This window comes from Salminus brasiliensis, chromosome 11, assembly GCF_030463535.1.
Source record: "Salminus brasiliensis chromosome 11, fSalBra1.hap2, whole genome shotgun sequence".
Lineage (NCBI taxonomy): Eukaryota > Metazoa > Chordata > Actinopteri > Characiformes > Bryconidae > Salminus > Salminus brasiliensis.
Genome location: NC_132888.1, coordinates 7,097,684 through 7,121,664, shown reverse-complemented (window position 1 = coordinate 7,121,664; position 23,981 = coordinate 7,097,684). Strand labels below are relative to the sequence as shown.

At 41.3% G+C, this 23,981-nt stretch overlaps 1 protein-coding gene across 3 annotated transcripts in view; it reads left to right on the top strand.

The window, feature by feature from the left end:
* The window catches only part of nbeab (neurobeachin b), a 464,498-nt gene that overhangs the window by 127,270 nt on the left and 313,247 nt on the right, over nucleotides 1–23,981 (top strand). For all 3 annotated transcript variants that reach the window (XM_072691521.1, XM_072691520.1, XM_072691522.1), the window contains exons 6-8: nucleotides 459–585; nucleotides 7,260–7,379; nucleotides 9,486–9,632. In XM_072691521.1, coding sequence (XP_072547622.1) covers nucleotides 459–585; nucleotides 7,260–7,379; nucleotides 9,486–9,632 — 394 coding nt within the window. The remainder of the gene's footprint in view (nucleotides 1–458; nucleotides 586–7,259; nucleotides 7,380–9,485; nucleotides 9,633–23,981) is intronic.

Sequence of the window (23,981 nt, the reverse complement as noted above, 5' to 3'; positions counted from 1 at the left end):
TTCTATTGGTCCAAAAAATTAAACATGTCAAAGATACAATAAGAGAAAAAGATTAGTTCTGACAGCAAGAGTATATACACACAGATTTTAGGTCTGATGAAAGAAAGAAACATGATGTTAGGTGCGTAAATAACCCCAACAGTGCTGATTGAATCGGTTCGGCACAGAAGTGAAAGTTCCATATATTAGCATTTGTAAATGTGGAGCTGGGGAATTCCAGCAGCAGCTAACACGATGAATCATTTAAACACATACACAGCCGACGTAGTGAAGAGGTGTGGGTGTCCTGTCCTAAGGGCTTAGCAAACCATTAGTGATCTAATTATATTGACTTGTACAAGTGTTGCTCTCAGTGGTGTGCAGTGGTGTGCAGACTCATCTGTGGGGGTTTCATGGATAAGGGGGGCTTTGTAATGAGTTTGATTCACCTGCATCTTTCATATATGACTTTTCAACAGCTTCCGCACCAGTAAAGGCGTCGGCTACTCTGCTCATTTTGTGGGAAACTGCTTGATCGTGACGTCACTCAAGTCCAAAGGCAAAGGTTTCCAGCACTGCGTCAAGTACGACTTCCAGCCTCGCAAGGTAAACACCTTTACTTTTTTTTATCTATGATTAGGAAGCTAGTACACTAACAATATAAACACATTTAACTCCCTCACGGCAAGCACCCAAGTCACGTTTGCCGTCTGAATCTTGCTTCTGACATTTTGCACAGGAGCTATGAGGCCAATGTAGCTAACAAGTAATAGATTCTTATGAACACCCATTAACCCTATGGAGAACACTAGATGTCCAAATATTTGTGGACACCCCCTCTAATGAGTACATTCTGCTGCATTTCAGCTGACACAGATGTGCAAATGAAGACTCGCATAGCTTGCTTGTCTGGTGCCTGTATAGATACTGTACTGTCAATAGAGTAGGGCACTCTGGAGCAGATAATCATGAACCTGTTCACACCATGCTGCCTAATGCCAGCTGTGGACTAGAGGGCTATCAAGCACCCCAGCACTGAGCTGTGGAGCAGTGGAAGAACTGTGTTCTCTGGGGTGATGATGGTGCTCCAGCCAATACTTTTGAGATGAGTTGGGGAGTAGAGGATGATGAGGTGGCGTGGTGATCATCCAACATCCTGACCTCACTACCACATTCTGGTTGCTGGACGCAATCAAATCCTCACAGCAATGCCTCCTCCAAAATCTAGAAGAAAGCCTTCTTCCTGGACAGGATAAAGTCTTTTTACTAATACCTTTTGAAATCGTAAGCAACGGTGAAGAAGCAGGTGTCCCAATACTTTTGTCCATGTAGTGTAGGAGACTGTTGTGAAGTGGTTTTATTACAGCCTGGGTGAACTTGCTCTACCCCATTTTCATTCCCAGTTCCAGTACCCGTCCAAAATGTCTTCTTTAAAATCTGTAAAGGTTTAAAATAAGCTGTTTAGTGGAATCAGTAGGAGGAACAGTTAAGTCAGTTAGGAGGAACATCTGAAAGAAGCCCTGTAATGGTAAACACTACCCCACAGGGTAGATCACACACTTAACAACACATCAGACACACACACACGTCAGTATTTTATCTCCAGTGTCTGATTTAGCATTTTCTGCTGATATCTGCCCCATACCAATTAATACTGATATGAGATCTCTAGTCTTGAGGCATCCATGACGAAAACAGCAATCGAGAGCAAATGCATGACAAAGGAAAAACTGAAAAAACAGGGAGTGAGGAACATGGACATTAGCAATGCTAGGCAACAAGCAAAGGAAAGTCTGGGGGCTGGTTCTAGTTTAACTGTAACTTGCCTTGGTGGTCAGTGAGACCAGCCAGTTGTGGTTGGCGGAGGAGCTTACATTAGAACCTATAAGTTGGACCCCACTATGGTGGGCATCTGACAAGAAATTAGCTGTGTTGCATTCACATCTAGCGGTCGCCCACCTAACACGGCTAGGTGGACAGGGGCTGCAGCCGCCTCGCTCGCGGGAGATCATTATGACCTGTGTCATCATAACACAGAGGACATACACTGGCACACACTGAACCTGGCGACAATCGATCTGCACTGAGCCAAACAGTCTTGCCTTTGCTCACAAATAATAGTAATAATTATTGGGTGGAACAACACACAGGTGAAGGTAATGATGAGTGGGCGGAGCTAGGGTGAAGAATGAAAAATGCTCAATGTCCAGATATTTATTTATTTATTCATTCATTCATTCATTCATGCAGTTTATTGCCACTTGGTTGCTTCCCAACCTCTCTGAATGCCTTTAAATTAAACCAACTGTTTCCATGTTTAAGACTAATGCACTATATGGACAAAATTTTGGGACACCTGCTCATTTATTCTTTCTTCTGAAATCAAGGGTAGAGTTTATCCTCCTTCAGTTGGAGAATTTAGCGTTCGTGCATAGAGCGTTAGTGAGATTGAGGATGTTGGATGATCACCACCCCAACTCATCCCCAACTCCGCAACTAAGCCTCCCAACAATACAACTCAGAGAACTGGATGAAGCACCACCTTCCTTCCAGAGAACACAGTTCTTCCACTGCTCCACAGCTTTATACCCCTCTAGCCCACACCTAGTATTAGGCAGCATGGTGCCAATAGGTTCATATTTATCTGCTCCAGAGAGTCTTTTTGTATTGGGAATACTTCTCTACAGAAACTAGACAAGCTTGCAACTTAAAGTAGCTGAATGCATTCATTAGAAGGGGTGTCCACAAACATTTGGACAAATAATGCTGTAAGCTAAATAGGAAGATTTTAATAGATCTTACAGAGCAGAGCGGTACAGCTCTACCGGCTTGGGTATGAGAGACCACTCTGAGAGACCACAGAGATAGTCAAGTGGCTAAAAACTCATGGAAGGAGGTTTGTGTCAAGTATAAATGCCAGTAGCGCTAACTGCGTTAACTAACACATGCCTTTCATGAATCATGAATTTTTCGGAGAGGTCCACTATGCTTGTAATTTACACGCAGTTTGCTCATGCTTTCACAAAGGATTTGTGATTAAAGCCCATTGACTTTTAAAAGGGGCTGTCATCGCAGCTTAGTCCCCATATATGGACTGTATGGCATAACATAGTGTTAACATATTCCTTTTTTTTAATTATTGTAGACTAGGTCTATCTGATACATCGTTCTTGAGTCTCAGTGACCACAGTGCTGCAATTTTGTCCCATACAATTCTTGCTTTTCCTACCGTTGATTTTACTCATCCCTTTGGTTCAGCTGCACTGAACTGTCAGTCAGTTTTTCTCCAGTGAAAACAAGGCAAATTTGCCAGGTCTGGTCTTTGGTTCATCCTCTTCCCTCAACTGAATGAACATGGTGAAATACAGCCCAGAGCAAATGGGTCCTCTCTGAAATCTTTGCGGTGATTAAAAGAGAATTTAGTGTCAGGTGAAATTATTTTAATTAATATAAAGGGATTAAAAGGAGTGTCAAGTTACTTGTTACAAGTTGTACAAGTTACTTGAATGGGCCGCCTGACGTGGCTAGACCTGTGTTCAATGAAAGCTGGCTCTTTTTAATGTAGGTGAGAGGTTTGCAGGTTTGGTCATGGGTCTGTGTACTTGTTATGGCATTTAAGAGTGTCTCTATAGACACATATCCTAACTAATGTAGGATATAAATATACTAATATAGCAAAAATGACCACCTCCCTTTATCCCTTATAATTTAACAGCTGTGAAATGTAACAGTTTTTGTGGTGTTTCTTTAATGCATATGTATGTAAAAGAGCTCTGTTCTGATTGGCTGCCCTGTATTTTGCTTCATTCAAAAAGCAGTCAAGGCTGAAACACTCTTTAAATGTGATGGTTGCAGCTGACGGAGAATGAAGCTTGCTATTACTGTTATATGAAATCACGCTCATTTCAGACCGCCTCAGTGGACTTTACCAATGCTCTTGAAAATCTGCTTGTTTTTTGAGGATGACAGGTGCTGAATATTCAGGAATACCTGGTTTCATTCATCGAAACCCACAATTAGATACATCAGCATGTGTTTAGATCCCATCCAGGATAAAATAGTGGTCAGCACCATCACCCCACACCCAGACAGCCGCCCCACAACTATTTCAGTAATGCAATGGTATCATATACTGCCATTGCATGCCACCATAAAGCACAAAATTAAAAAAGTATAGCTTTATTGATGTTCGCAATCAACCTACAGCAGGCTCAGGCTCAAGGCACATGATCTTCAGTCACCTGCAACCCTTCAGATCCAAAAAAAGACATCAGAAATAGTTCCTTTCCATAATATTCCACCAATCAGCTATTTCTGGTGGGGTTTTTTTTTTTACATTTTTACATTTGTGGATTGTGGGTGGGTGGAGCCCTGGTGACTTCAGCCTGTATGGGTGGGGCTAAACTGCTGTAGGTTGCTCAATCAATCAATTTAACAACCTTTATTTAAACTGTGAGTACATTTGAAGGGTTACCCTCATTTACATTGTAGCCAGATATACAGAAAATATGGATAAAAGAAGTAAGAGTAATACAAAATCAAGACTATAAAATCATATTAAATATAAATAAATCCTAATCAAAATTAAAGTAAAAATCAAATAAGAAAAATGCATAATAAATAACAATAAAATAATAATAATAATAAATAACAAAAAAATAATCTTAAATAATACATAGATTAAGAGTGAATAATAGAAAACATAAAATGGCAGCCATTCACAAATTATACTAATTATACTATTAGAAAAATAGTGAAAACATAAACAGTAATGGCTGAATTGAGGTGGTTAGAGACTAAAAGTTTAACATGTAAGATGCAGAGCATCCTGTGGTGAATCCCAGGTCACTAGTGCATAGTACATAAAGTAGCGCAGTAGTAAATTATCCCAGTTCAGTAAGAACTGTTGGCACCAGTAGGGGGATCCAGCCTGAGAGGTTGCATTATTTACATTGAGCATGTTTTTGTGACCTAAAAAAAAACAGGCAATTGAAAACACACATAGTTTACACACTAAATGCACTGTGGACTGAACACATTTTTCATTGGTATGTACTGGGAAATGCTATTTTGTCTGATATGTGCCATTTAATATACAGACCGACAAGAATAAGTGGTTGGTGTGGTGCAACAAATAACACCACTACCTGCCAGTGAGCTACCACACCATGTGGGAGACTGGGGTTCAAGTCCCAGTCTGGGTGACTATGCTGCACTACACCAATAAGAGTCCTTGGGCAAGACTCCTAACACTACACTGACCCTCCTCTGTAATACAGGTAACCTTGTAAGTCGCTCTGGATAAGAGCGTCAGCTAAATGCCATAAATGTAACTGTAAGAATATCATTTTCACTTCTGTCATTTATAATGAAGGAATGAGTGAATGTGGTCATAGGCTCTTAGAGAGGAAGTTGATGTTCCAGTGTCCTCTCAGTGACTGTACATACAGGGTACATTTACTTGAGGTACAAGGGAAGCAGAAAATGATATAAGAGCTTCGAATGGAAGAGAGCAGATCAATAGAAAGTCCTGATGATAAACCCAAACAATTAAATAGATCAGCATGTGTTTAGATCGCTTACAGGATAAAACAGTCGTCAAAACCATCCCCCCACACCTATTCTACACCATCTATTTTGGAGACCATCCGTACTGCGATATATATATATATATATATATATATATATATATATATATATATATATATATATATATATATATATAAATATAATTTTTTTATTTTTTTATTGGTTATTCGAATGAGAAGATCCCCTGGCTGTCTGTAAGTGCAATAACACAATGTGTTGTTTTTAGATGATTCATGTTGCTGCATGATATAGAACCACATTTCCTCTATTTGTGCAAATAGGTTTTGACACCTTTCAGAAGTTTGCATGAAACTCATTAGGAACCTTTTTGTCACTGAGCTCAACTCTCTCTTTTTCCCAGCACTGATGTGTACTGTACCCACTACAGCTGTGTCCCTGCTTTTAAACTTAGCTCTCCTCTCTCCTTCAGCCCAGCGTCTGATCTATTATTCATGTCTCAATTCAAATTTTAGTGCTTTAGACTGTGTCTTAAAAGGAGTTTTCTGGGTAAAATGTGTTTCTGCTGGGGGAGGGAAAATGAACTAGAACCAGGTTGCCAAAAAATATCACCTGCAAAGATAGATGACAGGTTTTACATCTCAGAATCTGTCTGTCTGGTCATGCAATCGTCCGTCTGTCTATATATCAATCAATCTGTTCATCTTGTCCATTTGCCCAGCCATCCACCTGTCTGTCCGTCCATCTGAAAGGTAAAGATGCAAGTGTCTGTTACTGTACTATGTACAGTGCAATGAGCACACACACACCCAGAGCGGTGGGCAGCCAACTCCAGTGCCCGGAGAGCAGAAAGGGCCTTGCATAAGGGTCTAACAGTGGCAGCTTGCTGAGCCCAAGTATCAAACCCACAACCCTGTCATCAATAGCCCAGAGCTCTAACCACTAAGCCACCACTGCCCCTATCCGTCCGTCAGTCCAACCATCCATTCAACCATCCATCCATCCATCCATCCATCCATCCATCCATCTATCCATTCATTCATCCGTCCACCCACCCATCCCTTATTTCGTCTGTCCATCCAACTTTCCATCCCTCCATCCGTCCATCCATCTGTCCATCCATCAGTCCATTTATACATTCATCACTCCATCAGTCCATCCGTCTTTTCGTCTATCCGCATATCTGTCTATCCAGCTGTCCATCAGCCCAATCGATTCGTCCAGCAGTCCTTCCATTTCTACATCCATTCGTCCATCAGTCCTTCCATCTATACATGCATCCGCCCATCTATCCAAACATTAATCCATTACTATAAATCATCCTGTATGTCAGAGCCATGTACATTTCTGCGTCCACTAAGAAACACAAAGATAGATGTCCTCAGATTGTTTTTTAATGTAGCATAATTTCACATATCTAGACCGGCCCTACGGTCTAACTGCCGCTCATCAAGAGTGAGGAGATCATGAGTTCAAATCCCAGCAAGGCCTCAGAGCACCATCGTCAAAAGCCTTGAATCCTAGTCTGGTGACGTTCTAACCTTGATACGGGAATACACAGTAAACAGACGGAGGGGGCGGAGCCACAGACTGCACAGGCTGCAGCTTAATTCAATATGTACTGTTGACCAAACTGGAGAAACTGAGCTGGAGAAGTAAGAAATGGGAGTTAGGAGAACTTTTGGCCACGTTGCCCAACACTGATGATCGTTTCTTTGCTTTTCTGCCTGCAGTGGTACATGATCAGCATCGTGCACATCTACAACCGCTGGAGGAACAGCGAGATTCGATGCTACGTCAACGGTCAGCTGGTGTCGTACGGAGACATGGCCTGGCACGTCAACACCAACGACGTAAGAGACGCCGATACACTTCCCTCTGCGTCCCTCTGCTGTTTTGATGTTTGCCGCTGCAGGGCTGCCTGCTGCCGTGTTTTGATCATCAGCGCACTGTGAAATTAGACTCCAGCACATACAGAGCTGCATCTCCACACTCCGTCAAAAGCACATTTATTTCTGTTTTCCCTTTTCAGCATCAGTCTCTGCCTCGCTCCCACTGGTGCTTCAAAACACTTATTTCATTTGAAGAAGTGTTTGTCATTATGACAGGCGGGGGAAAGTGTGTGTGTGTGTGTGTGAAGGTGGGGGTAGGGTAGTAAGGGGAAATTGTGCAGAATGCATGCTTCAGGAGAGTGGAGAAACACGTTTGCCTGTAGACTAAACACTGTACAGACATACATTGTCTGTCAAAAGTTTGAGGACACTTGCTGGTCGTGTTTTCTGGAGCCCTGCTTTCTGTATTTTCATACACAGGAGATGCCATGTGCAATATCCACAGTGTTCACAGCCTGACAGAAAGAACTGCAGATTGGGGTAGTGGCCTACTATAATAGCCTGTTTTGTGATGTAATGTCTGAGTTATGCTGCGTCTATCCAGACTGTGTGTGGAAATGTAGGAATATTATGCAGATGTTGCACATATCTTCATTCCAAATGAATCGGCAAGCCCAAATTCCCAAAAATATGACTGGTAGAAATAGTTTTTTGTAGAAGTAGTCCAATCAGTCCAAAAGGGTGGCAAAAGACGGTTTTACCCCAAAATAAGTCACAGATAAGCTATATGACACTAAAGCAGCAAAACCCAAAAGAAAACGGGCCTAAAGAACCACCTTAGCCACAGAAACAGATGAACAGAAGAGCCACAAGCACACCACAAAAGTGTAAATAGTGCCTTCAGCTTCACCCACGACAGCCTCACCAGACATTGCTCAGGCTCCTCACACACTCTGGAATAGAGTTACCATTAGTAAGTATGGGAATGTTCTTGTAAGGGCCTTTTTATGATACTGGAGAACTGGCCTTTGGCAGGTTCATGGAGTTTTTCCCAAACCCAACATTATACAACCTGTATCAGGGTTTCTGAAGATCCTTCAAAAGCAAACATCTTTAAATTAAATACCCCCTTACCCTTACCCTAACCATAATCCTAACCCTAACCCTAACCTTAACCCTTACCTTAATCCTAACCTTAACCCTTACCTTAATCCTAACCTTAACCCTAAACCTAAATTGAACCCTAAATCCGAACCCTTAACCCTAACCATAAGCCTAACCCTAACCCTAACTTTACCCTTGAATCAGTCCTAAATCCTAACCCTAACCTAAACCTTCAATCTAACCCTAAATCTAACACTAACCCTAAAACTAGGCTTGACCTTACCCTTGAATCAACCCTAAATCACAAACCTAACCTTAACCCTAATCCTAAACCTAACCCTAACCTTTATCCCTAATCCTAGCCCTAACCTTAATCCTAACCTTAACCCTAAACCTAACCCTAACCATAACCCTAACCTTACCCTTAAATTTAACCCTAAAATGGTAAGATAAAGAGTGGGCTTAGGGTGTAGACAGGTGAAGTGAAGTGACAGTGGCGTCTGTCAGTGTGTGTGTGTGTATATATTGTGTTAAAAGTAGTTAAAACAGGCAAGCATAATGATCTGTGCCAATGCCTCCCCAAACGTATGATAGGCAGTGTATGCCAAACGCAGCATGTTCTGAGAATAAAAAGATTAAAGATAAAAGAATAAGAATAAATCTTGCACTGCATTACATTAATCTCATTATTCTTTCATCCAGTCAAACGTTATTAAATGGGTAAGTAGAGAAGAGTGGAGGGGAGTGGAGAGGAAGGGACTGGTACTCGACTTTCCAAACTTGCAAACCTCTGAACTCCTCTCTCCCATCCTCCCTTCCTAACGCTGTCCATACTCCAGCTCTCTCTGATTGCCTGATGTTTGCTTACTGGTGTGTGTATCAGTTGTGCTGTACAGCAGCCTGCAGTCTGACATCAGCGCTTTGCTTTAAAGGTGAAGTAACGTCTGCCTGTGCTTGTGTCTGAGTCTGTGCCATTAAACTCTTCTTGTGTGCTTCCCCCCCTCCTTTTGTCTCTTATCGCAGAGCTATGACAAATGTTTTCTGGGCTCGTCAGAGACAGCAGACGCTAACCGAGTGTTCTGCGGACAGCTTGGTGCCATCTACGTGTTCAGTGAAGCTCTAAACCCTGCTCAGATCTTCGCCATCCATCAGCTGGGGCCTAGCTATAAGGTCTGTATCAGTCCTGCTAAAGTAATATAATACAGAAACCCATAAAAGGCTGTTGCTTTATATATATATATATATAACTTACTTGACTTACTTACTATTCCAACTTGACAAATGACAAATATAGCAAAATATTTAGTTAAAATATTTAAATATTTAAATCATTTACATTTAACTTTTTACATTTAAATAACTTTTTTTAAAGAGTTCAGTTACTAAATTACTTATTTGCTCTACTTACTCTTAACTGTCTACTAAGAGGCTAGGAGGCTAATGCTAATGCACGCATACCAAGTGATTAGACTGCAGAGATGTAAAGGAGCTGTTAAACACTATTAGTTTAAAACAGCTGTTTAAAAAGTTGCTCCAAACAAAGTAGATACTGGTAACTGGTACTAAAAAGTAATTACTATTGTGGATTAGCACATTCTAGCTTATTTATCGTAACACAAAGATCGGATCGAATCAATATCGGCCGATAGTGAGTATTAAGAGACTCGGATCGGATTGGGGATAAAAAAAACCCTTGATCAGGACATCCCTAATTAAAATCAGAATAAATGCTCAGCCTCGTCCCTGGGAGGACTCCTTTTTCTTTGGGTTCCAAAAAGCAAATGTTTGGTTTCACATTGCTACTGGGCCACATTCTTAATGAACAATTACTGCTTAATTATCAGCAGTGGAGTTGAGGAGATGTATTTTTTATTAATATGGAATATAATTGCACTTGTTCACTTTTTGTCACATAGAAAATCAACAGAACATGCCATCCGAACAGCGGTATCCAGACTTTTGCACATGGCTGTGATTACATTATTCTGGACTGCTTATAAAGGTCTTTGTAGGAAACTGCTGACTCTATATGTGCCTTCCTTTGAAACTTGATTAGGCTTTCTGGATAAAATTACAAGCAATTAAATTTCATTCACAGCCAGGTTGACCTTTTTTTTTTTTTTTTTTTTTCTTTTGAACCCTTGTGCTGCCCCCTGCCCACCCTCCCCCCAAATGCCTGTGCATGGGTCTGCTTCTAACATCGAACATCAGACAGGCTCAGGTTTTTGGTAGCAGTTTACTGAAATGCAGTGCTCACAACTTCTGCCTAAGCCTTTTATGACCGCTAAACCTATAAAAATAAATAAACCTAGATTTGAAGGCTTATTCCAACTAGGGTCAGTTTTCTTACCATTTAAGAACTGAACAACGCAGCCTTTAGCTTTATTTATTATTATAATTGAAATAATATGTCAATTATCATAAAGAAAGTAGATGACCTCGATGGTCATGGCCAAACTATTGGCGCCCCTGCAATTCTTTCAGAAAATGCAGCACTTTCGATTGATCTGCACTGGATGAAATTGAATTTCAATTATGTGCTGCTTGATTAATTTGTATTTGTGGCAAGTAACAGGTGCTGACAATACAGAAATCACATGTTCAGTCAGTTCAAATGGAGAAATGTTGACTTAGTCTTTGTGTCAGCTTACCACACTGAGTATGGAGAACATAATGAAGAGCTTAGAAATGTCAGAGGATGTGATCAAAATGCTGACAGTTTACAGCCCATGGCACTGTAGCTAACCCCCCTAGATGTGGACGGAAGAAAAGAGTGATCGTTGGTTAAAAAGTGAATGGTGGCTAAAGAACCTCAGTCAACTCAGTCAACAGGTACAAGAGCGTCAGCTCACATCTGAATAAAATGGGTCAATCTGGCCTGATACAGAGACATAATACCAACAGAAGTTACTTGAGAAAGCCACAATACTTCTGGGAGAACATCCTGTGGACAGATGAAAATATTAAGCTTTCTGGTAAAGCATGTCATTGTACCTTTTATAGAAAACGAAATGAGGGCTATAAAGAAAAAAACACTGTCCTCACTGTTTTTTTAAATTTATTATTTATTTATGGACAGTGGTGGCTCAGCGGTTAGAGCGCCGGGATATCGATAACAGGGTTGTGGGTTCGGTTCCCGGGCTCGGCAAGCTGCCACTGTTGGGCCCTTGAGCAAGGCCCTTTACCCTCTCTGCTCCCCGGGCGCTGGAGTTGGCTGCCCCCCGTGTGTGTGTGTGTGAGTGTGTGTTCACTACCAGATGGGTTAAATGCGGAGGACACATTTTGCGTGACAAATACGTGCACCTTTACCTTAAACATGGTGGAGGTTCAGTTATGTTTTGGGGTTGTTTTGCTGCTTCTGAAACTGGATACCTTGACTGTATCCAGGACAGTTTCCAGGACTGTATCCAGAACAGTTATTTGCACTCTGCCTATTTTGCACTATGACTATTTGCACACCTGTACAGATGTCCTTTTCTTTTCTGTAAATATATTTTTCAGCTCTTTATTACCTTTATTACCTTTAGTACTTTCTACTTTTTTTAATTTATCCCCTACCCTATTTATTGTTTAGTGTCATTTTCCTTTAGTTTAAGACTGTGTTCTGTGTTTCTTTGTTACTTGTCATGCGTGTTGCTCTCACCAAGACAAATTCCTTGTATGGGTAACATACTTGGTGAAATAAAGAGATTCTGAAATAAAGAGATTCTGATACCTTGACTGTATCCAGGACATCTGAAGACTACCTGAAGAGTTTGAGTTCTGCAGTGTAGAATGTAGAGCCCGTTGTTAAAAAGCTGGGTCTCTTTCAGAGGTTATGGGTCTTCCAGCAGGACAGTGACCCAAAGTATACTTCAAAAAAGCAGTCAGGCATGGTCTACAACACAGCATTGGAGGACACCTGTGGAGAGATCATCCTTTAACTCTGAGAGACCTGGAGCAGCTGGCGACTGATTTCAGTTATCGTTTCTGAAGGGTGTGCTGCCTGATATTAAATTAAGGGGATCTAATAAATTTGTCCTGTCCTTTTCTGGAGTTCTGTGTGGAATCAGATCTGGCTTCTTCTTTTTTCCTGCTTATAATTGCAACAGTGTTTTAGGAGAAGTGGCTCATTTGGCGAAAGAAATGCAGGGGTGCCAATATTATTGGCCACGACTGCAGCCTTATGAAAGCTGGTCTGCATTTAAGTGTTACCATGGTTTCTTTCTCTGGGCACTGTAACCAGAGATGCTTTAACTTGGATGTCATGTTGACAGATTACAGATACAGATACATAGATTTCATATCACTCCGAGTGCAGATAGGGAAGCAGACCAAGAAGATGAGTAGAGACTGAGGAAGAGCCCTCGCCATTCAGATGAACTGCATCACTCATGCTTGCATCATTGTTACAGCCAGCTCCTAGGACCCCGTGGCAGGCATGGTAAAGGGAGAGCAACACAAGGACAGATACAGATACAGTAAGCTTTACTAAAGACTATCAACAAAAGTCAGATGTCTAGGGAGAATAAGGATCACCAGTCCTGGTCCAAGGTCATCTAGGTATTCGGGCTCTAGACAAACACACAGTCTCTCCTAGAGAGCTGAAAGTGGTCAGATGGTCATCATTACAACAACCCAAGCTACACCCTGAGAGCTCCGATCTCCTGGGATTCTACCCTGGATCTGAGCAAGCACACCATTACTTGTCTCAACTCCCTTTGAAAGCAGCATGTCCCTATTCACCCCAGGTGCAACCCCCTAACCACTGTACCTCCCACCTGCTAGTCATACCTATCCCACTAACAACCAGCAGAGGACACGCACAGGGTCGTAACAGTCATCATCACTGGATGAGATGTTTGTTTTTTTGTCTTTTCACACATGATTTGTCTGAGCATTGGCCATGATTTGTGTTTAGCGGTGAACTGGCCATTGGACTGAAATGCTTTGAGATAGAAGCCAGGTTTCCTTTCGTTCCTATCATTATCATTAAGTTTCCCATCCACCACAGTTATGTGAAGAACCTTTAGATGAAGTATGCTGCCGTGATTAAGAGCAGCATCAGAACATGCAACATCAGCAGAATCATCTTTACAGCCATTCACAAGCTTTTCATGGCTGTGTTGTTGTTTGCAGTTCAGAGACGCCAAGCAGGATGAGCAGTGGCCCATCTAATTAGGGCTGAAATCTCAATGTCCAGCTGGACGGCATCTACCATACCTCTGGGAGCGCAAACACACTAAAGAGTCCCAGGAGAGCAGTGCAGAGCCATTCTTCAGACAAGCTTTGGAGTCGGCATTTCACAATGTCGAAAGCAATCTTTAAAAAGCTGTGGGCTGTGATCGGACCACTTGTAGGGACAGTCGTTTCTCCAGTCACTGCCCATCCGTGCCAGCTAAAAAGAGACTGTGACTTACAGCTTAGCATGTCGGCATTGTATATTGGAAAAGCTCTTTTGCATCAACCTTTTTTTTTTTGCATTTTGGCTTTAGCGATATCCTCACTTTTTCAGCTCGTCCTAGCGGACAAATCTTTTTTTCAGTATTTGGGTGTTTTTTGTGAATAGGCACGGTGCCAATAGGTTCATGTTACTCACGAATCATCACAGTCCTATTCTGTTGGCAGTGCTTGTCAGTGATTGTCCACTTGCTGCCTAAACCATATAAAGATAATCAATGTTACTTTCTTCATATGTTAGGACATTTTGGATGTCCTCGAGCTCATGTTAGCATGGTGGCAAAATCATCGTTATATTAGCTAGCATAGTCCAGAATCTTTTTGCTGTATTTGAGTGTTTTTTGCGAATTGTAGCATTCTCAAAATTCACTAAAACTTGCTAGTATGCGTTTGTTATTTATTTATTTATTTATTTCCCTTGTTTGATTTGAAGCCATAGGTTTCCTTAAAAAATGAAACCAACCAGGTCGCTTGCTTTGTTTTGTTCCACATTTCCGACCTGTCAATCATATTCAAGGTGCTTTCACAGCACTCTTGTTTTTAATTGTGTCCAGAGGCCAAAACCATGATGACCGCTTGTTTTTTTTTAATAGCATAACCCTATTACGCACCTACTTGTGTTGTATTTGTAATTGGGACCTGCAGCCTGCAGTCTTTGACGCGCCGTGTGATCTGTGCTTTGTTCTCAAGGTAGCCGCTGTGCTGCGCTGGATGTTTCCGTTGACGTCTTATTTCCAGAGCTTGCTGCGCGAAGCATCTTGACTTTGCTCGGTAGCAGCAAATCGATCAAATTCCATGCTAATAAAATGCATAGCCTGAGCTTTCTGAACACTGAGCTCAACCTACTGTGAAAACCTCGCTGCAGCTCCCCGTCCCTGCACCACATGGCTTTTCTGTCTTCTCATGCGTCAAAGCCTCAGGAGACGTTTCCCAGTGGTTTCTCTCTAATCAGTGCAGACTGGCCATTTCCCTTATTAATTGCGGTTCTGGACCTTCGATTACCTCAGCAACACACACCGTCATGACAGGCAGGTTGCTGGAAATAATGAAGAGCCCGCTGCAGGGGAAGGCAATTACCCGGCCTAGATGAACTTGTGAATGGTGTTTCTCCCAGCCGGATAGGAAGCCCCATGCATCTCTACAGTGCCAGCGCTCACCCTGTCAGTCAGCGTTACGTCTCAGACCTACTGAGACTCTTTTGCTAATGAATAGACGTTGGCGCTTTGAACCTGTGCAGATGAACTAGGTTCAAGGGCCTGATCTGGAGTGGTCCAACACTTGGAGGCATCGTTGAGTGTAGCTTTTGATGAATGTATTAACGTTCATCTCTCGCTCATTACTACCGCCGTGGTGCACCCAATAATACAGGCAGCCTGGAGCTTCTTTTTATACAGTGACAGAAAACACAATGAAGATCAGAACTCATTACCATTTTACTGTATGGACAAAAGTATTGGGACACCTGCTCATTCATTGATTTTTCTGAAATCTGATTTTCAAGCATTTGATTGCATTCAGAGACAAGAGTGTTACTGACGTCAGGATGTTGGATGATCACCACCCCACCTCATCCCAGACTCCCCAACTCATCCACCTCTTCCACCGCTCCACAGCTCAGTTTATCTGGGAGCTTTATACCCCTCTAGCCCACACTTGGCATTAGGTTTCTCATGAATCATCTGCTCCAGATAATCAATGTTACTTACGTCATCTGTTAGGACATTTTGGATGTCCTCAAGCTCATGTTAGCATGGTGGCAAATTGATCGTTATATTGCCTAGCATAGTCCAGAAGTCTTGTTTAAAAAAGCTTGTGGGGGGTAGGGGGCATGGATGGGTCCATTGGTCCACTGTTGCTGTGCTACATCTGTGATTTGAAGGGCATATAATAATTATCTCCATGGGTTTGATGCTGATGCTATCACAGGGCCTGTTTTTCCCTGGCTGCACACATGCTGGAAAGATGGTGAGCCGTGTTGAGGGCGTGGGGGGAGGTGGGGGGTTAGCCCTTAATGGATCCTGCAATTTATGTGATTGATCTGAGGAAGGAATGACCCCTGCTATAACTCATTAGATATGACAGCTAGCCATCACTGCTGCTAAGAGCAGCTCCAGGATCAGCCACTGCAGTGGATGACTGTGATTAACCACCTTTCAAGGGGAACCACAGCTGACCCTAGTTCGCTGCGAGCAGTGTCCACCACCATTGGTGATGACCTCAGCGGGTGAGGTAAGAGGCAGGGTAATGAACGATGAGTGAAGTGCTGCTTGTTAGATGGAGATCATGCCACTGAGCTGCGCTCTCACTGAAGGATTAGATAGAAAGGGGCACGGTGACCGAGGAACTGTAGCTACAGAGTGGTCATCATGCTTTGGTTTGACCAAAAGTGCTGTGAAATGGGTGTTGCAGGGTCACAGTGTAGAGATTTTGATATGTGGAAAATGTTTAAAACTGACAAAGTTGGTGTATAATTTTTTTTTTTAGTCAGATGTCATTTAACATGCCTATTTACCACCCTGTTATTTTACCTCAGAACGACACATGCTGATCTATTATAAAGGGCTTTTGGAAAAAAAGAAAATGATGCTCTCTGCTGTAATTGGCCACCACGAAAAAAAAAGCCACATATTACGCCGAACAGCCATAACATTAGTACCAGGCGAAGTCAAAAGCATTGATTAGCTTTATTTACAGTTGCTTCTATCAAGGGGAGGAAATATTAGGCAGCAAGTGAACAGGCAGTTCTTGTAGGCGATGTGTTGGAAGCAGGAAAGGTGTACAAACACAAGAATCTGAGACACTTTGACAAGAGCCCATTTGGGATGGCTAGACAACTGGGTCAGAACTACAAAATGAACAACCAGTGAACCAGTGACAGGGATATGAGCACCTAAGGCTCACAACTTACAGGACATCCTGGTGCCAGATACCACAGATACCACCTTTAGAGGTCTTGTGAAGGCCTTCAGAGACAAGGCCTCAATTGGTCAGCTCTGTTGTGGGTCATACTCAGTATTAGGCCGTGATCAGTGTATAGCATAGTTATAATAGTGCTGCTGTCCTCTTGTTGTGTCCTCTCAGCCGGTTAGCTTTTAGCTTTGCCCCCACTCTCTTCCCCAGTCAGAACATTAGATGGTGCTTTCCCTTCTGATGTGTATTTACCTCCAGTTTGGTTCAGTCTGTTTTTCAGGGAGCGATGATTCACATAGCATTTAATATTTCCATAACTAGAACTAGAGTCTGGGGGTGATGTGCAGTTCTCCAGTAGTGGCCATCATGTTCTACCGCTTTGCTAAATTATGTAGCAGCGATGGAGAGAAGAGATAAAGGTAAAATCTGGACTCGTCTAGAGTTAGCTGTCTTCCTAGTGTGACTTCCCATTTCTTCCCCCAGCTTTTTCTTAATCACATGCCCAGCTGCTCTTCTGTAGACACTGGCACAGGAAACGCCATGCTCTTGAGGCCTGGTTCACGAAGCATCCCGTATCCCCATATCTAGCAGAGTCTGGAGGTGATGTGCAGCTCTCCAGTGTCAACAACACCATATTCTATTAAAGAGGCCATCATGTTCTTCTGCTGAGATGGGCTTCTGTGAGTAAGTGTAAGCAGACTTCTGCATCTGCTGCATTGTAGTTATTTGTGGGCATATGGCTAATGAGTGATAAGTGTACAGTAGATACAACTTAAGGGTCTGACAGTCTGGAATGTATGTGTTTAGAGGAACGCTGTCTTTGAATTCAGAATACTGATGTCTTTCTTAATCTAATAATGAAAATGAATTAATTGATCTTCGTAACAAGTAAGTACAGATTAATAACGAGCCTGTCTTGGCCTTGGAAGTCATTTGCTGTGCATGATGGAGTTTACACCAGTGGTTTCAGTCACCATCACTGCTAATAATATTTTTTTAGATTCCAGGACATTTGTTTCATAGTATAGAGTCCTCTTTCGTTATTGCTTCTTCTCTGTTGACATGGAAGACGAATGCTCTGTGGCTGGTTGGAATCGCTCCCCAGTATGAGACAGCATCGGAAAAGCTCGTATTACATCATCAGTTATCGCCGATTGCCAGGATGGGTGTAGGGTACATTATGCCGGCGTTCTGTAAGCATTATTGCCTTCCATGTATTCGCATGTCAACCATATCTAGAGCCTTTTTATGAAATGTAATATTTCTTTTACTTATTTATTTAACTTTTTGGTCACAGATTGATTTGTTTGCTTTATGCTCGGTTTGATTCATCTGGCACACATCCACAGTGTCACACATTTGTGAAGCGTTCCTCAGGGACCCCCCCCCCCCCTTTCTGAGGCAGTGCAGGTTAATTGTTTGTTGTAAGGATGAAAGTAGCTTTTCTGTGCAGGTCCCAGGAGTCCTCTTAGCTGTCTGTAGGTCTGATAGAAGTTATATTACACAGTGAAAGAAACACAGAGAGATGTCGGTGTACACTGCAGAGAACGGTTTTAAGAGCAGAGCACCATTTGCAGCAAGATATTGAGATTGAAATTTGGCTAAAATAAGAAGATTACTATGGTAACACGCTGTTCTAGGAACACTTATGGAACACTGACCAGCTGGAAACACTGAGTGGTTCTTTTTTTTTTGTAAGTCTGTATGTGTATGCAGAAGAGAGAGAGAGAGAGAGAGAGAGGGAGGACTGGATCTTTCAGCTTTGCTATCCCATCCTTAATGCAATCTACGAGCATCTCCAAAATAGTAACCTTTCCTATAAAGAGATGGGAGTCCAGCAGAGGTTAAACTTGGGTTGGAGTCCAAGTTGAGTCTTTAGAGTGGGACTCTGAGTAGAGTTTATGGAGTAGGAGTCCAAAACAAGTCTCTAATCTATTTGAGGCGGAAGTCCAAGTTGAGGCTCTGGAATACTAGTCCAAAGAAAAGTTTCTAGTCTCTGGCCAAGTTAGATCTTTCATCTCTGGGGTAGGATGCCAAGTTGAGTCTTTGGGTGGGACTCTGATTAGAGTCTCTGGGGTAGGAGTCCAAAACACGTCTCTAGTCTAGTTGAGGTGGACGTCCAAGTTGAGGCCCTAATCTCTGGGGTGAAGTCCAAGTTTAGGCTCTGGAGTACTAGTCCAAAGAAAAGTTTCTAGTCTCTAGAAAGAAAAGTTTCATCTCTGGGGTAGGATGCCAAGTTGAGTCTTTGGGTGGGACTCTGATTAGAGTCTTTGGGGTAGGAGTCCCAATAAGTTCTCTAGTCTCTGTGGTGGGCGGCAGAATCGAGTCGCTAAGGTGGGACTCAGAGTCTTTTAGATAGGAGTCCGAATTAAGTCTCTAGTCTCTGGGGTAGGAGTCCAAGTCAAGTCTCTAGTCTCTGGGGTATGAGTCCCTGTAAAGTCTCTAGTCCCTGTGGTAGAAGTCAAAGTCGACTCTCTGGTGTAGGAGTCTGAATCAAGTCTCTAGTCTTCGGGGCAGGGATCCAAGTTGAGTCACTGGGTGGGACTCTAAGCCGAGTCTCTGGGGTAGGTAGTCAATTCAAGTCCCTAGTCTCTGGGTAGAAGTCAGAGTCAAGTCATGAATCTCTGGCATGTGTCTCTGTCTAAGTTGACTCTCTTGGGTAGGACTCTCAGTAAAGGTAGGACTGAGTAGAAGTCAGAGTCAAGTCTCGAGTGTATGGCGCATGTGTCCAAGTGGGTTTCCAAATTGAGTCTCTGGGGGTACTTTGAGTAGAGATCTATGGGGTGTGAGTCAGAGTCATCTCTCAAGTCTCTGTTGTGCAATTTCAAGAGACGTCTTGGGTCTCTTGGGTGGATGTCCAAGTCACAAATCTCCAAGAGGCACATAAGGCTGGGAAAATTAAAATGGGCAGTCCTAATATAATCAGCTGCGTTCACTTTGCAAGTGTTAAGGCTTAAGGCACCCTGCAATGGACTGGTGCCCTGCCCAGGGGGTATTCTTGCCTTGGGCCCAATGATTCAATGTAGACTCTGGACTCAATGCAACCCTAATAACATGGGTCAAAGAATGGAAGGCTTAAGGCTCCAAGCTGAGTCACTGACTCAAGTCCGGATTTGTACTTTTAGTGTGAGCTAATGTAAGAGAAGTGTATTCCCAAGTTATTCTGGACCAGTCCTTTTACTATTAGGTTTTCACACAATATTAAGGGCAGCTGTTATTGTCATTTTCATGATGAAAAGCTAGGGTCTGTACAGGCTAGTCTAGAAAAGCTAGAAAAGCTAGAAAAGCACCTTAAATCTTTCCTATGTAGACTGCATTTCCTATGTGATTACATTTAATATGACTCTAGACTTTAAAGCATAATATGTGAACATCGCTTTAGACAAGCTCAATTTACCACTGCATTGTGTTCGTTCTTCATTTTTGTAGAGGACAACAGTTGAGAAATGTTAAAAAACATTTAGCATCTAGCTTTAGCTTCTTTTTTTTTGCCGGTTGTAATTGCTCACAGAGTCCAAGAATTTTTAACTATCACTTATTATGTCTGCGTGGAAATCGTTAAAGTAATGATCAGTGTATCTCTGGTAATGAATCATTAGCAGTACACCCTTGCTCATTAAGATAGGCCTTCACCACTGTGGCGACATATTCAGATGTTATAGATGGTGTGAAACATTAACGTAAAGTCAGCAGGATTAGGCTTCACTAATGCCTTGCTGCCTCCAGCGCCTGAAGGTAAACTCTGTGATCTGTGGAAGAGCCGATGTGCCTGGGAGAATGTTCTGGAGCATTGCCTTTGGCCTTAGCTTTCTACACTGTTAGCCTTGGGCCACACATCCTTGCCATAGACTCTGGAGAAAGAGACGTGACTCAAATCAATACCGCATTACAGTGTGTGTGTTCTAATGTAGGGATTTCATTACCTTAAAGTGATGGTTCAGCTAGAAAATCTCATTTGCACAAGTTTTCCCTTACCCCAAATGTAGTCAGCAAAGACAAGGTTGGTGTCCAAAGTTTGCTCTTTAGCGTTGCACTTGAGCTATAGTCTTCAGAGTAAAGGTGCCACAAAGGGATTTTTGAGCAATGCTATAAAAGAACCATATGACAAATTTGCATTATTAGTCCTAATTATGCACACCAAACTTCTTTTACCACCCTGTTATGCTTAGTGTTTAGTGCTGTTTAGTGTGTCATTAGTGATGAGTGGAACCTATATCACTTGCAATAGACCGGACATTTCAAATGCTTCTCTTTCTAAGTCTAACTCTATAGCATTTGGGAGAGACACACAGTCAGGTTTACTTATTTCATCCCCTACCATAAATGTAGTCCGTCACTCAAGAGGGGTTATTGGAGCTCTTGTAGTGTAAGTAAGTAACTACTGGACGGATAACACATATTAAGAAACACAAATAAGGGGTTTATTAAGGCTGTTCTTTGTTCAATAAAGCCTAAATTAGACATTTCTAAAGTAGTCATACATAAGTCAGTACATAACTGGAATGTGAAATGTGAAAATCACTACGAATTGCATTATTATTTGAGTAGATGTTAGTTTTCCCCTTTTAACTGAACTTTTGTGTGGAACTCTTTCTGATATACTAGAGATTTTGTTTTTGCAACCAAAGTATCATGAATAGATACTGTATTAATGAAGCAAATTGACTCATTAAATACCTAATTAGTGATTTTAACTTGTAATTAGTAATGAGTAGAACTTCACTTTTGAATGCACTTCTAGATATATTAGTTTTGACTAATGTATTGTATTCTTATGACAGTAAACCCATCTTTAACACTAAAACCCACATTAATTAAAATGTGGACAATCATGCACACTGTAAAAAATAATAATAACAAAAAAAAAAGTCTGACAGCAATGACTTTAATTTTGCGTTTTTTTGTTTGCCAGTCAAATACTCAAATTTAAATTCAACAATCAGTTTACGGAAGTTGTCATTAAGTTTTCTGCAGATAAACGCTGCTATTTTACAGATTTCTCCTGAATTATTATGATCAGACACCTTTAATTAATTGACAAATATGATTAAACCTTATATAATTAGCTGCATGTTTAATTACAGTTATGTACTATAATTTTGCATATTTAATTTTAGTTTAAGAAAGTAGGAAAATACTGTTAATATGATTTTTTTATATACAAATATTTGTATAGTATTTCTTCTATAAAGAAATAAATGTAATTTGTGATTATTGGTATAACACTTAATAACAGTTGAATTTGCAGATAATGTCTATCATTTTACAAGATGTATGCAGTTTTAAAAAAAATGAAAATTATATTTTCCATAAAGTTTGAACAGTGAATAACATGTACATGGGATCGTTTATTCTCAATTATTATTAAACTAATAATGCAATTAATTATTGTTATGTACTCAAAAAAGTCATAATGAACAAATCTTAATGTTCAAATAATTTAGAAATAATTCAGGCTTTATTGAACAAAGAACAACCTTAATAAACCCATTTCATAAATGATCTTTTTATTGTATTTCTTCTGTTAAAAAAATAAATGTCATATGTGATTATTGGTATAACACTTAATATCAGTTGCATTTATAGATGTCTGTAATTTTACAAATTGTATGTAATTAAAAAAAGAAAAACTATTTTTTATTTTAAGTTTTGATTAGTGAATAGCATGTACATTTAATAATGTATGCTCAATTATTACAACTAATAAAGCAGTTATTAGTGATTTTCACATTTCGCATTCCAGTTATGTACTCAAAAAAGTTATGATGAACAAATCTTAATGTACAAATATTTTAGAAATGTCTAATTTAGGCTTTATTAAACAAAGAACAGCCTTAATAAACCCCTCATTTGTGTGTCTTAATAACGTGTTATCTGTCCAGTACTTACTTACACTACAAGAGCTCCAATAACCCCTCTTGAGTGGCCGACTACATTTATGGTAGGGGATGAAATAAGTAAACTTGACTTTGTGTGTCTCTCCCAAATGCTATAGAGTTAGACTTAGAAAGAGAAGCATTTGAAATGTCCGGTCTATTTCACATTCTTCCTGCTGCACCATAAACCCGACATAACAGTACACCAACAAGTCAGACAAGTGCCTCGGAGCAGAGCAGTGGAAAACAGGCGGACATATTTTCCAGCTGATGGATCGTATCACTGGCTGAGTCTCAGACATATTTGGAGGATTCATAAGAGCCACTTGAACGCCTCACCTGCTTAGCAACTGCCAGGCCTGGCTTCTAACCGCCACCAGTGTACAGCACAGCAAAGTGAAGAGGTTCTAGACATTCCTGTGCTGTCTTTTCCCCACAGTGGTCCTTTTGTTTGTCTCCACTGCTGTCCTGTTGTCAGAATATCCCCAGTCTTTTCCTCTATTGTGATTTTTTGGGGGGATTTTTTACTCCTGTTCTGTCAAATGTTAGCTTGGCATCTATTCTGGGCCTGTTTGTCACCTTAAAGGCAAAACTAGCTTCACGTTAAATGAAAAAAAAGCTTCCCACGCTGTTCAGCGTTGAGCTATATCATAAGAAAAGTGAGCAACACAGTGTCCAATCAAATTGCAGTCTTGCCCTGCCTGTAACCCGTGTTGTTCTTGTCTGTGCCTGCCTGTTTAAAGTCATTCCCATTCTTCTGGCCCCTGTAGACTTGCAGCAGTGCTGTGTTTTGCACTCCTGTGGGAGTGGACTGCTTTCATATTTTGCTGTCCCAGAAGACTCTTCTAAAAATGTCACCATTTAATTGCTGCATTCTTTAATTATCAGAGTTCAACATTTTGCATTTACCATCTCTGAGTGTGAAACTCCTTGAGAATGGATGCATTGTTGTATAGACGTCAGTATGCATCATTTTAAAGCAGTAAAGGAGCATCAGAGCCTGCTTAAGACTTTAAACCGATGATGACAGTGAAGCCAAAATATTGTAAAACCTATAAAAAAACAGTATAAACACTATATGGACACCAGCATATTGGGACATTACCCCTTCTAGAGCTTTTATGACCTCCTGTTCTAAACCCTTAGGCATTCATATTGAGCTGGACCCTCTTTGCATTAGCTCTAACAGCAGCAGGTCTGGAGCTCTGCAGTTATTAGTTACCTGTTTTTGAGACAGGGTTCTACACCTAAATAAAATGGGTATGGTTGGTGATATTAACTTCCTGTTTGTGGC